Source organism: Trachymyrmex cornetzi, unplaced genomic scaffold, assembly GCF_001594075.2.
Source record: "Trachymyrmex cornetzi isolate Tcor2-1 unplaced genomic scaffold, Tcor1.1 scaffold16, whole genome shotgun sequence".
Lineage (NCBI taxonomy): Eukaryota > Metazoa > Arthropoda > Insecta > Hymenoptera > Formicidae > Trachymyrmex > Trachymyrmex cornetzi.
The window spans coordinates 6238874-6253056 of record NW_017296201.1 but is presented as its reverse complement, the minus strand read 5'-3'; the positions used below and the strand labels follow the sequence as shown (position 1 = coordinate 6253056).

The following is a 14183-nucleotide window of genomic DNA, read 5'->3' as shown; positions in this document are numbered from 1 at the left end:
AAGCCACAAACACGCGAGATAGGCTTGCCCGAATAATGCACGAAACTCGGGAGCGACGAACCAAGACAAGCGGCGTCGACATTTTCGAAATGTCGCGCGAAACTACATCTCTTGTTGCGGGATTACTCAATGAGTAATCCCGCATAATGAAAATGTACTCTCTAAAACTTTTGAAATGAATCTCACTCTGAAGTGTGAAATTTTACTCTTAAAGATTGAAAATTGAGGACTGGCTCAATTTTCACTCTTTAAAATGAGATTCCATCTCAAAGAATTTAGAGACGCAAATAACGATGTATACGTCAAAAAGCGGGGGAGAAGAGAGAATAGCGAGATCTCTCATAAATTAACCAGGAACAAAAATTCCACGTCTATTATTCTAGTTATGTAATTATCGCCACTATCGCGGTATCGCGATATCATCGAGATTTCAATTTCAGCTTAACTCGGACTTCCATTGTTGATTAAGTTAAATCGGTTCCGCTCGTACCGGACCGTAAGACAATTTTTTTCACCTCGACGGTTAAATCAGTGTTTCGAGTAGGTCGGTAAATTAACTCGAAGGCGGACACGGCCCTTGGGGAATTTATCTTCCACTCTGGGACCTCCGGGCGTCCTCGATTTCTAGCATTAACGGTTCACGGCACTACTCGGGGATTAGCGTAGCGGTTAAGTAGAAAAGGACGATCTTTGTCAGACTATGTCTTCATGCAGATTCGGTCGGGAGGTCACAGTTTTAATCCCAGAGTCTCATTTCTATGCAAAGGTCGGTCTTCGCGTTTATGTCAGCCGCGGCTACGTATGTACCGTCTAATACATTTCGTTGACATTATCCATTTATCTGTAGAGGTGCATGCGATAGCGAAGTATAATGAAAGCTTCAATCATGGTAATTAACACTCCATTATGGTGATAATGATAATGCTACATTATTGCATATTAATATCTCGCTATCTGAATATATATGTGGACATATGTGTTCGTATATGTATTAATGTTGCGAGAGAACGTCAATGGAATTGCTCGGACAAAATTACGCACAGTCTCTGACTTTTAGTGGAAGTGCAGGAATATGAAGAAGCCGAAAACGATGAAGTTACGTGAAAAAGTTGCGCCTCTGGCTGGGTAAGAATAAGCGCCACTCTTTCTCGAGGTGATATTAACTCTGAAAGTCGGTCTCGCGTATGCAAAAAGATTTGAAAAAGGAAGAGCAGCAATCGCCGTTATATGGCAGTCACAGTGCGTTCTTGAGTTTTATCCACTCGCATATTTCTGCCGAAGCTATGCACAACCGTGTTTTTTTTCTCTCTCGCGCGCGTATCGTGAATTTTATTATGCAGAAAAAGTTTCCCACGAGTATACTGGATAGACGATATCTTCTTTTTGCGGAAAGTATATTAACAACGCCGGCATACTCGAGCGGCAATCGCATTAGATCGACAATAGGAAGCTCTCGCAGTTTATATTTCTGATAATACTCAAGCGCAAATGCACGTCATGAGTTTTGCCCTGTAGTCGATCAACAATGTTTGTTGTTCAACAATGATTTATAATATATTATGCACAAAGCAACATATTATAGCGCAATATAGAATATCATATTGTGCATCATTTTCATAAAATAACAAAGCTTCCATTGATTTCTTGTTTCTGTTCTATGTTTAGAAAGGGATTTGCTTGCACTACAGCTTACATTAATTAACCTTTATGAGAACAATGCTATGAAACACAAGATTTTGTTTTGAATGCAGGCATTAAAACAAAGGTAGACAGATTACCGAGTATTAAATGAATCATTGAATGAATTGGTATATACAATATCTGAGTTCACAGACATAAGGTTAATTAATTAAAATTATCGTTCTCCATTGTTATTTTTGCATAAATAAACGCTTGGCTAAAACGAGAATCAGTTAACGATATTGTTTCCAGTTTAACCACTGATAAATAAAGTATTATAGCACACAGATATAGTTTAACGATTTTTGCAAAATCGCGTATAAATCATAGACGCTCATAGCTTTTCATACAGTGTGTAGACTAATGTAATCTCTTAAAGTAGCAAAAACCATTGAAATTATTAAAGCGCCAAATTCGTCAGTACGATGTAATTTCCAACACGTGAGGAAATTACATAAGTTATGTATGAATATTATTACGGCTCCGAATCATCGGTTGGATTCTGCTGTAATCAACGGCTTGAAGAATTTCCCAGCACTATTCGAACTTGATTGTCATTTTACATCCTGTCTATAATATTCGATTATGTTACCACTATTATATTGATATAACGACGTAATTCTAGCAATCAATACTTTATATTCACGACACTGTCAGATATTTTATTTTAACACAATTTTAATAACGTAGCTTAAAAAAAAGTTTAACGATATATTATGTTAAAATTATACATGTATATCATGCGGGCCTATTCGTTTTCGTTTCTGTTCCATAATTTCTAATAGAAGTTAAGTGAACAAATTTGCTGTGCCTATTCGCATATAAATAATTGCAGAGTACGAGAATCGTCGTTGCCCCGAGATTGTAGTCATACATCACGGGGTTATATAGCATTAAACAAAGACATGAAGTATTCCAGCTGCGGCGAATCTACTGCACTCGTAAATTTCTCGGGGCCAAGAAAAGGGAGAGTATAAAGTTTTATCGTCCAATCTTACGAGCAACAGGGCGTGAGGAGCGGTGATAGTTAGCAATACGCGCAACGCTCGGTAACTCAAGATTTCTGCATTTAGATTGCAGAAACCGACATATTTTTGTCATATCTTTTCTTAACTACTGATTTATGACGAAAACACTTACAATTACTACAATCCAATCTCTTTTTACTTGATGTTATAAATGAATATAAAATATATTTGATTAATAAGTTGTTTTTACTTATATTTGGAAATCGAAAAACTAGAAATATGTAAAAATAGATATTATCTATATCGTATTTTCATTGAAAGTGGCTTGAAGAGAAGCTAAAAATCTAAACGAAGAGGAAACATCTAAATTATTATATATATAATTAAAATAATAAAACATTTTTTGACATTTTCGAGGAAGCTTAAATAACTTTAAACATTTGTTAAGATTACCTTTTTATTGTTTGATTAAAATAATAATTTTGCAGCTCCAAAAATAAAGCAAATAAGTAAATTTAACTATGGAACTTCCGCGGTTATTAATGTGAAAATAATATGTTTATACGGGGAGATAAGTTTTATTTCACAAACAATTAGAACGTACTTATCAACAAAGTTAACTGCAAACGTTTTGACTTTGGAGTCTAGAATACTCTTCAATGCAGAAGTTAAGTACAAACTTATACGTTCTAATTGTTTGCGAATTATATTTTATTGCCTTATAAATATATTGTTAAAGTACTAATAACCGTGGAGATTCATATAGACAATTTACGTATATTTCTTATACAATATTTTAAAATAAAAATTGACTCAATTTTGCTCCCTATAACTGCGCTTAAGTCCTATTTACCCTTTACATTTATCCCTTGATTTTAAAATAGTTTCCTTAAATATTAATTATACATACAATATAAATCAATGTTTGATTGTTTGCCTTAGGTTTCATGGGTGAGACATCGTGACATTCATTTGCTGACAGTTGGCACTTACACTTACACGAGTGATCAACGTTTCGAGGCGATGCACAAACTCCATACAGAAGAATGGATTCTCAGAATACGATATCCGCAGCGAAAGGATTCTGGTATCTACGAGTGCCAAATATCCACGACTCCACCCATCGGTCATCCTGTTCGTCTGACTATAGTTGGTGAGTCGTAATTGCTGTATAGTCATAACGAGCGATAATTCTAGCTTTAATAGAGATGCATGAGAATTTGCATCGTAATTTAGCCGCTACCCGTTCTATCCTGGTAAATACAGCGATTCATTCATTGCTACAGTACATTTTGAATTATGTTTCGTTTACATAAAGTTGCCAGTCGTATTAAATATTCTTTTAATCATTTTTTCATAATGAATATTAACTAAATATTGACTATATCATCAGACAATAAAATTGAATAGTAAAAAAATTCCAAGAGTAAAAAAGGAAGACGTTATATATTAAATTATCTAGGATTTTTCTCCTTCACTTGCGAAGAAAATTCGCTTTAATTTACTTTAAATGATTTACACAATCGATATTCTTGTTCTCGTCAAACGACTAAAATATCTTTAAAATGATTTGGCACAATTATACGATTAGAAATGTCTTTATATAGATTGTAACATTTAGAGAGAGAAGAAGATTGAAATTGATCTAGAAATTAAATTACTTAATAAATGCTTATATTATTGATAACGATTTAACCGCGAATAGTCATCCAAATGTCACAATTCTTTCGAAAAGTCATGTTCAGTTCTACGTAAAAATCTTATGATTTACCACGATTCATCGAATACATCATGACGATCACCACGAGTTTGCGAGACTCAACTACGTTTGAATAATTTAAGGTACGTGTAAGTTGGGAAAAATTCAAGGAAAAAAACGTGGAACATTTTCATAACTTTTCCCTTAAAACTTCGCTGGTCATTTTAAGTATTGAGTAGAGGTAAGAAACCCTTTGCAAAAGTTACAAGCTAGTGGGCCTCGTGGGAATCGCCAGACGATCGAAAGAATCATAAATCAATGCGAGGAAGTTACTTTGAGAAAATATTATTAGCGACGCGTGTAGCAGACGAACATTGTCTTCAAGTTTATAAAATCGAGAAATTACACATGCGTGACATAAAAAATTTTTACAATTTGCAAAAAAATTAATGTAAGTTCAAAGACATACATAAAATATTTCTTGATTAAAATATGCAAAAGAAACGTAATTATACAAATTAATTTCTTGAATAAAATCTTTGGAAAACTTAAAAATACTAAAATTTATATCTTTTAAACAATTTAACAACAGCTTTATTTTATATCCTTTACTTAAAATGTATACGTTAGTAAAGAAGTACCAGCACAAAGTACCACTATTGATCCGAACCAACGAAGAAACGAAATCAAGATTCGCTTCTCATACGAACAAATCAAACAACGAATGTTTCCTCTGTGACATCTATATCTTCTCGATAGGTAGCGACAAATCTTCCGAAATTTTCGGTCAACAGAGTATCCATTCTTCGATTCATCAAATCCTGAGTTAGAGAAAGTTTATCGCAATTGGTCTTTGAGGGTTAATATTGTTAGAGACGAATAGGCACTCCGCGAACACGAATTACGAACGTGGCCAATTATCGCGAAGCTAATGAAGCCTTTTCCTGAAGTAGAGAGAGGCCTAAGAAAGAAAAATCGACATCTACTTTACTAAGCTTGCTTTTTCTTGTTTTTGTACCATCCATCACACTGTCCTATTCTCTTCGTCTTCTAGTTTCTTCTCTCTTTCTCTACCAGTTCAGATCTGTCTTTTTTTTTTTTCATTAAATTCCATACGTCTCTCAATCTCTCTCTGAGAGAAAATGTTTCTAATTTTTTCCAATCTTTCTTCGGTATTTCATTATTTAATGTAATGATAATGCTGGCTTCACTCACAATCAGAATATCGAAATTAAAACTACAAAAACATATAATATTTTTACTTCTATTTTAATAATAACATTGATTTAAATGATTCCCGGATAAACTGAAATCATTTTGTGAAATCGCTTATTTTTGCCTACAGTAAAAGGAAAATTTTCCGAACTTCCTCTTTGAAAGGATATGAATTTTGCAATTTTCATCGTCGTTTCCATTAGTTTTGAAAGAAAGATGATTAAAGATAATTTCAGAATAGTCAGAGGTGAATGATTGCCCAATTACCCACACTTGTTCTCACTGCGTAAATGCATAGGTGTTGGGTGCGCAGAATAGGTAATATATAATAGCGACAGGATAATCTGAAGCAACCCTATAAATTACGTCCGAGCAATTGATCGACGTGACGGTAAAGCTCCCTCTCCATCTTCGTCCATTTAATAAAGACGCCGAAGGTAACGCGAAGCAGATTGAAAAACAATAGTCGACCTTTCAGCGGCATTCTTGGCACGCGATGCCCGTAAAATTGTGGCGACAAATTGAGCCTTCTCAGGAGCGAAAGATTCTTCTTCAGTATTGCGCCCTTTCATCGTTTCGCTTTCTACCGCGATCCACATCGATTGCCTGAAAAGAGACCGATCTCGCCCTCCATTTTCACGAAACTTCTTTTAAACACTTCTTCGTCTTTCCCTCTCCGTTTCCGGACCGCCGCGTCATTGCTTCCCGCTACTGCGATTCATGCCGCCGAGGACTTACATCGTTTGACTCGAAGATTCGATTTTTAAATGGTTCGATATTTGGCGTAAGAAGTGATGTGTAAAGATCGTTGAGATCTGCGAACGTGAAGCGGAAAATTCTAGGAAATTTCAAAGCAATACTTACACCTAATACTATACGATCGAAATCGTGTTATTTCTCATAAAACAAGAATTGTAGTCCCGCGAATTTATTTAATTAATTTACAGAGATTTATTCTGTTATTATTACACAAATTGTTCTTCACTTTACTATAAAAAAAAAAATAAAAGAGAATATTTTGTCATTCTGTTTAAAACATTATTTCCTTTAAAATTGTTTTTAAAAACCTATTGAAAATCGATGTTTAAAATTTAAACGATACTGCTTTCTCGATTGGAAACACCAGTTTTTTTCAATGTTTGTTATTCTGTTTAAAAAGTATTATTTCCTTTAAAATTGTTTTTAAAGATGTATTGAAAATCGATATTTAAAAATTAAAACGATACTGCTTTTTTATTGATACAATACTTTATCATAGTCATTTTTAGATTCCAGTTTTCAACTGAAATCGCTTTAATCATACGAGGAGTAATGCGACACTTACTTTGATGATCTCTTTAACTATCGCCATCATTTCTGTTATCGCTCACGTGACGATTGGTACGCTGGAGAATCTTCGTCATCTGCTTATATAGAAATAGAAAATGATTCATTACGAATGTGAGCATTATACCATTTGCTGACGTTATGAGCAAAAAGTTGTCGTGGCTACCTTTTTTCGTGGTAATATTTCTTTTATCTCGAGTTCGTTCGCGTTGGTCCTCTTTATTCTTCTCTATCTTCCACTTTATTTCATCTAGGAAGGCAATAAAGGACGTGGAAGTTTTATCTTTTCATTTGCTTCTTTGCCTTTCTTTTTCTCTCCCTTTTTTCTTCCAGATCTGCCGACGTTTGATAACCAAACACTGCAGACACCCCAAAACGAAGTACCACTAACTAGAAGCTGCTCTCTCATTAAAATAGCTTAAATAATTCGTCAGATCGATAAATGAGTTTACATCCGGATCCGTCTGGTTCTCATTAAGTCGTTGTCAAGTATTGGATCAAATGAATGGCGTTGTTCATTTCACGAAAGAGCCAAAGAGGAAAAATGAGTATCGCTCTGTTCACAATTTGTTCTCGTTACCTCGATTGAATGGTCGTCAACTTACTGCGAGTGCCACCGACAGACCGATAAATCATTTGCATCGAAAACCACCGCGACGTTTGTCTATGGTCGACACATTTGGGCCAGTAACGCGATTGTTTCCATCCTCTTTCGCATTGGTGTTCTCAATCGTTCGTAATCGATTGGGAAATTCGTATCGTACGATTTGAGTTAACTGAACAACAAGCGAATCATCATTTGCGTCTTATGATCTATTACTTTTAAAATGAAATATTGATGTAAAGTTCCGTGTGTGTATGTGTGTGTGTGTGTGTGTGTGTGTGTGTGTGTGTGTGTGTGTGTGAGCTTTTATAATTAAATTTATTCTACATATATTTTTTTCTAGCCACAGCATTTTTACAAAAGTCACTCATTGTATTGTAAAATCTTGCGTTTAATTTTCTCCCATAGTGGAGTCTGAATTTAATTAAAGATACTATTTTTTGCAATGAAAGAGTTTAACTGCCGTGCAATTTTTAATTCCCGTTTGCTCTAGAAATAAAAATAACTCAAATGAATAGACAAAGAATACGTGAGAAGAAATGTGAGACAAAATCAATTGCGGTTAGTTCGGAAACGAAATAACGTTGAGAGATACTCCTTAAAATTCTCACAATTTCAAAAGCGAAATTTCGAAAATTTCACAAAACAAACGATATATCGGGCATTGTCCCCAATTTCGAATGTTATCAAAGTTTCGAAGTTGTGTCCTTCCTCCCTCGGCACCGGTAGCAATATAGCCTTTTCACTCGTGAATCAATTTCGCAGCCGTCACGTACTCGGTCAAGTCGTTTCTCATTGACGTTAGCGCTAGTAAAAGAAAAAGAAATTTCTCGAAAGGAAGCGAAGGAAAAGGAGCATCGCGAAACGGGTGGGCAGTTCGTAGTTTTCGTTTGTCGCAAACGTGCGTGGAAAGTTAAACTATGCACATGCAGCATAACGAATTTACGTTACCTCTAGCGTACAGAAGTTCTTAACCATTACCGAATAACCCGACTAGCCGGGGCATTAAGCAGCTAATTAGCGTTCACTAATTAGTTTTCGCACGGATGCCTAAATTAATGTTTCATTGGCCGAAGCCGCGCACTTAATAAGTACACGACATGATATCGCACAAAAATGAAAAGAACAGATTATAATATTATTACATATTTTTCAACCGGTGTGTCGCAGCGTACTAGTGCAAAGGGTCTTCAAGTGTGCTAAATTGGAAATTGTAGAGAAGATAATAAGAAGCGAAAAAATTTAGAAATAAATAAAAAAAGCGAGTGAGGCGCGAAGTAAAAATGTTTTTAAAATGTTTTAAAAATTGTGGAAATTATTTAAATTTTGTATATTTCGTTTACTCTCATTTTAATCAAAGTAATATATTGCTATAAAATCGCTTTTAATTAAAAAATAAGAAAAAATAAAAGCTTTCAAACACTTTACTCTTTATATATGTCTATACATCTGAATGTCGTGTTAGCTATATCTGAAGAGCCACGCACTAAAACATATGTTCCTAATGATGTACCTCAAGAAATTTAGCTTGTTTAATACTGCAAATTGAAAACATAAACGCTCAAAAATTTAAGTTTTTCAATAAAAGGAAAAAACTACTTTTTAACTGAAAATTATTGACTAATTAATAATGGCAAAGAATATGCTCTTAAGGAGCCTCAAAACGATATAGCCAATGAACACCAGATTGTCAAATATTACACCCATACAAACACATGACATGCATAATTATCCATGAATGTAGACCAATTTAGTGAATGTGTGCAAAGTTGGCTTATGTTGGCCAAATTGTTTGGAGAACGACGTCTTTCACCTTTAGAAAGACAACCAAATCATTTTTGTCATTTGTGTTTCACAATTCTTAAAAAAATCATTCTTTTTGAATTGTGACGATTTTGATATGCTATAAAATTATAACAAGTTCGGAATAATTCATCAAAAGTTACATAATTTGAAATATCACCAACATTCATGTTTATCTTTAACAGCTAAAATGACTGAATTCAAAATAAAACAATTGCTTCTTCAAACTTCAATCACTAAAACTATCTTAACTTTAAATGTTATCTGCAGAAAACTGTTTTATTTATAAAAATGATACAACTCAAAATGTATCATTCTTATAGAAGGTATTATATGTAGAAGGAAGTATCTTCTTGAAAACTTTAAGAACGACATTATTGCTATTTGCATGGATTGTGAAATTAAGTTTGTTTACTTTTGATAATTAATAAGGTAATCTTCAACTAACTCATTCATGGTAATAACTCGAAAATCACATTTTGTGAATTGTATTACATTTAACTAAGGGAACGATATTATCATTATTTGCAAGCACATTTTTGTGTGATATAAGTTCAATATAATATAAGCTCCAATTGATAAAAGTATAATATAATATCTATAGCATTATAAATTAAATCATAAAAAATATTGAATGTATTAAAAATAATAAATGTACAGTGTAAATTAATCAAGGGTAGCTATATTTCTTACGCAGAATTTGGAACATTCGTCGAGTACGCTCGCTACGTTGGCGCGGTAAAAAATTAAGCATATTAAACTCATTATCGTGATAAAATTCCAGGAAGTAATATTAATAACTTTAACGCGCAGTAATAATCGGGTATATTTCTTTACTATTAAATTTCCGTCGTCAACCATTAGGTTCTCGGACGGTGAGAAACCTGTTGTCGTGCGTTCGTGCATTTATTACGAGGTAAGTGCTAGAAATTGCGACGCGTAGGTTCTTTGAAAATTAAAGAGGCACCCACGAATCCATTAAACGTAAATTTATCCGCCACGTCCATTAAGAAACGCGATTACCAAGATCATCGTGAAGTGCTGCCGTGTGAAACTCGTTACAGAAGTAAACGCAGTTATCCTCGTGTCGTGCAGCAGCAGGTTTGCATTTTTGGCGAGTGGTACGCGCGGATGAAGAAAATTCGTTAACGAAAAAGATGATCAAACGACCACCGCGTTGGGAAGCTGTGTAAGATCCATTAATTGGAATTACGTGTAGTAATAAACGCGCGTAATTTATCTGGCTTAAACGAGCGCTTGTACGAAGGTCTTGTCAAGTATTCAATTTGATAAGCGAGTACTCGCTTCAGTTTATGTGCGTCTCAGAAACTTTGTTCCGCTACCCAGCGAATTAATGCCGTCCACGCCGGTCGGCAATGCAAATATGGCCAGTAGCTTGCTTGTGACGTAGTGTATTCAATTTGTCAGAGTTTTGGGATGTTCCGACGTTCGCGTAACCGTCCGTGGGTCAAACTACTGTTAGAAATCCTTCGTGCACACAGGCACAGGGTGGAACCTTGTGCAAATCATACGACAGGATTAGGAAGTGAAATACACGAGTGGATGGTTCCTAGAGAAAACTGGATCAAGATAATCCTACGGAGATCTGTACTCGAACAGTAAATGCACAGAGAAAACGGATGGCGATCGCAAGTGTATCGGGGAACTGCCTGTTTTCGGAGACATAGATACCTCTCTCTTGAAATTCCGGACTAGAGACGTTTCCAAAATTTAATAGATAACATTGAGTAATGCAGAGACGCTAGTGCGGCTAGTGCAATACGATGATACAGTACTTCTTGTTGAATTCCAAATCGGTTGTCGTTTGTTAACTCTTGAATGCCACACTATGGAAACAGCACACTTGAGTAATGACATACCAACCCAATTCAATTGCTTAAAACTTTCATAAAAATGAACAATTTTTTTTTTTTCAGTTAATGTACCAGCCATTAAAGAACATTAATGGTACCAATTAAATGTACATCTTTATTAATCCTCTGGCGACATGAGAACTTCAAAGGCATCGATATTTTGATTGTGAATTCCGATAGATAAATTGAAATCTGTAAAAAATAAGTAACATACAATCTGACTTCTATGATGATAAAAATTTGTTATTATAGCTTTGATAAGTAGATCAAAATTTTTTCAGACGTTTATATAATCCAGAAAAATAAAAAAAATTTACTTTGTTTCTCCTCTTGCTGATGGAAAAATTAAAATTCCATGTTGCCGGCGGAAGATTAATAAAAAAGTTATAATGAAAAAAGTATTAAAAAAGCATTGGAAAAAGAAAACCTGGTAGTCATATCGAAAGATGTTTAAGAATTAATTAGCTTCGTACAACACGTTGTTATGTACATTAATTAAACAAGGTGGAATTCGTATTTCACGAAGGATTCTGTAAAAATAGTCGCTCTCGTTTTCTTTTCAATAGGACGGTCGTCAGCTTCGTGCCAGTTCGTGCTAGTTTGTTTGTCAGTACTCTCACGGTTTATTCTCGGTAAGAGATATAAATTTTGCTCGGAATATTGTCTTTGTACGGTTTCCCGCGAGGTGCATATACGATTTATCTCAATTTCGTCATTTGAGACGAGCGCTTTGATTGGCGGGCGTAACGTAATTTTTGTCACGATAGTAAAATTATGTTAATTGAATTTTTGCGGTTTACATTACTTCCACCGGTGTCAGGCTTTAACACTTTAATCCTGAACGTTATGCTCCGCACGCGGACACTCCATGCCGCGCGATTGAAAGCGCTTTAGCGTTTTGCTGTATAAGCCACGTGATTTCGTTATACTTTCTCATAAATATTAATAAGGGGCTTGACAGGGGTTGCCAGGCGCGAATTTTGCTAGAGAATACGCGCATAGTTAAATACATATACGTTACTGAAAAGGACGTTATAATGCAAAACGTCATAGTTCCGTTTCATTATCGATTAAATTCACGTTAGAGCGTGATTAACGTCAATAAATATTTTGTTCCAGCTAGAATTTCAAATGAGCAGCAGCTTGTCGCGTTAATACATGTTTAAGCGGTAATTAATGCGCAATGAAAAATACGCTCCTTCCTACGCTGTGTAACGTTATAAAATATTCACTGGTAGTTTCACGGGGTTAAAAGAATCGTTATGAACCACCGCGTTGGGTCGTATCGCGCACACATCGAACACGATGTCGGTCGTATTTTGCACTCGCAAAAATAGCACAGTGCACTTAAACAACGGCCCGTAATTACAATGCCATGCTAGTAAGAGCCGAGTATTGTTATCACAATGATCCGGTCGGCCTGTACTTTATAATTACACGCCCCCTCGGCACGAGCTCGCCGAGAGTACGGCTGACCTATAGTCATTGAAATTAAAGGTTTCGCATTTTCAGTGACGCCTCGTTAATTCGTCACGATGACGGTTTCGTGCAGCATATTACTAATAAATCGTCCGACGCGCGAGGTACACATCCGGCTTTCGCCGAAGTCGAATCGACAACGGCGACGACGTGTGTGATTGCAAAATAAAGGTGAGCGCGGGGTACAATCAAAAGCCACGATTTAATTGCTTGCGCCGCGTATCGCGGTATCGGCATCCGCGTCGCCAATCGCGACTACCTGAATATCACTCTTTTTTTCCTATTCGCAAGTTCGAAACTAATTAAAAGTTGGCTACTATAGTGATTCCGTCGGCCGTAGCTAGTAATTTCTTTCACCGAATGCATCCGGTTTATTCTCACTTTATTGATAATCCCCGCTACAGCCTCACATTTTTCGTTGCTATACAACGTAATAACGTAACAACGGCCTTGTTTTACCGAGTCTATTTTGTTAACGCAGATTTCGCCTTCATCAAACAGTTAGATTCAATCACCGAACTAGTTCTCGCAAGTTCTCACGATGTTCACTTTCAGGCTCTTTAGAGGCTACAATTGGAGTTACCGATAATAGCAGCTTTTAACAACAGGGTGAGATAGGGAGATTTCCCAATCGTTACGTACATATACATATATAGATAGAGACCAATTTCCAGGAAACATTGTTTAATCCTGTTCTACGTCTCGAACTGTACATTCAATGCAGATACGGCAAGAATATTACGATACGTAGGGTTGGGAAAACAAGCGCGAATATTCACATTACAATAGTTAACTATGTTGTTACTAGACAATAAACATAAATTATCGATACTTACGAGAAAGCAAAATTTATTTCTGAAATAAAATAATTATAGTTAGTTTTTACAACGGTGAATTGTATTTTATATACATAAATTGCAGTTAATTCAATAAACATTATATTTCGAGGATGAAGGTTAAAAATTATAGAAATAATATTACCTTTCTTGCCAAATGGATTTTTTATATTTATGTTCGAAATGTTTACGGAATATCAGATTTCTCTTATAATTCCTGAGAAGTCATACCACTGCATATTGTAATAATAAAAGCATACAACGATCGAAAAGAAATCGAAACTATATATGTTATATTTTTATAGAGGTATAAAATCGGAGCACAACTCTTCTGAAAGTTTTTAATCGGATTTTCGATTAAATTCTTTTATATTCGATAGTTAGGTTGATGTACATAATCTTAAAGAAAGACAAACTTAAAATCTCTGCAAATTATGGCCAGTATTGTGTAAACAAAAAAGAACTTGTATTATTTGAAAAATTAAAAATAATATTTTTAAAATATGTTAATTTTTTTCTGTATTAAAACCTTAAATATAACCGCCGTATAGATCCAACGAAACGATACATTCGATTTCAATTTCTCAAGAGCCTTTATATTATGATAAAATAGTCGCGGTCGAATCTATAAGCCGTAAATCGCATCCCGTGCAGGGGGAAATTCATCCCCTCGTAATAACGGCGTTGAACTATTTCGAA

At 35.1% G+C, this 14183-nt stretch overlaps 1 protein-coding gene across 2 annotated transcripts in view; it reads left to right on the top strand.

The window, feature by feature from the left end:
* The window catches only part of LOC108758912 (kin of IRRE-like protein 3), a 71956-nt gene that overhangs the window by 43056 nt on the left and 14717 nt on the right, over positions 1-14183 (top strand). For both annotated transcript variants that reach the window (XM_018504139.1, XM_018504140.1), the window contains one exon: positions 3591-3801. In XM_018504139.1, the coding sequence (XP_018359641.1) occupies positions 3591-3801 (211 nt within the window). The remainder of the gene's footprint in view (positions 1-3590; positions 3802-14183) is intronic.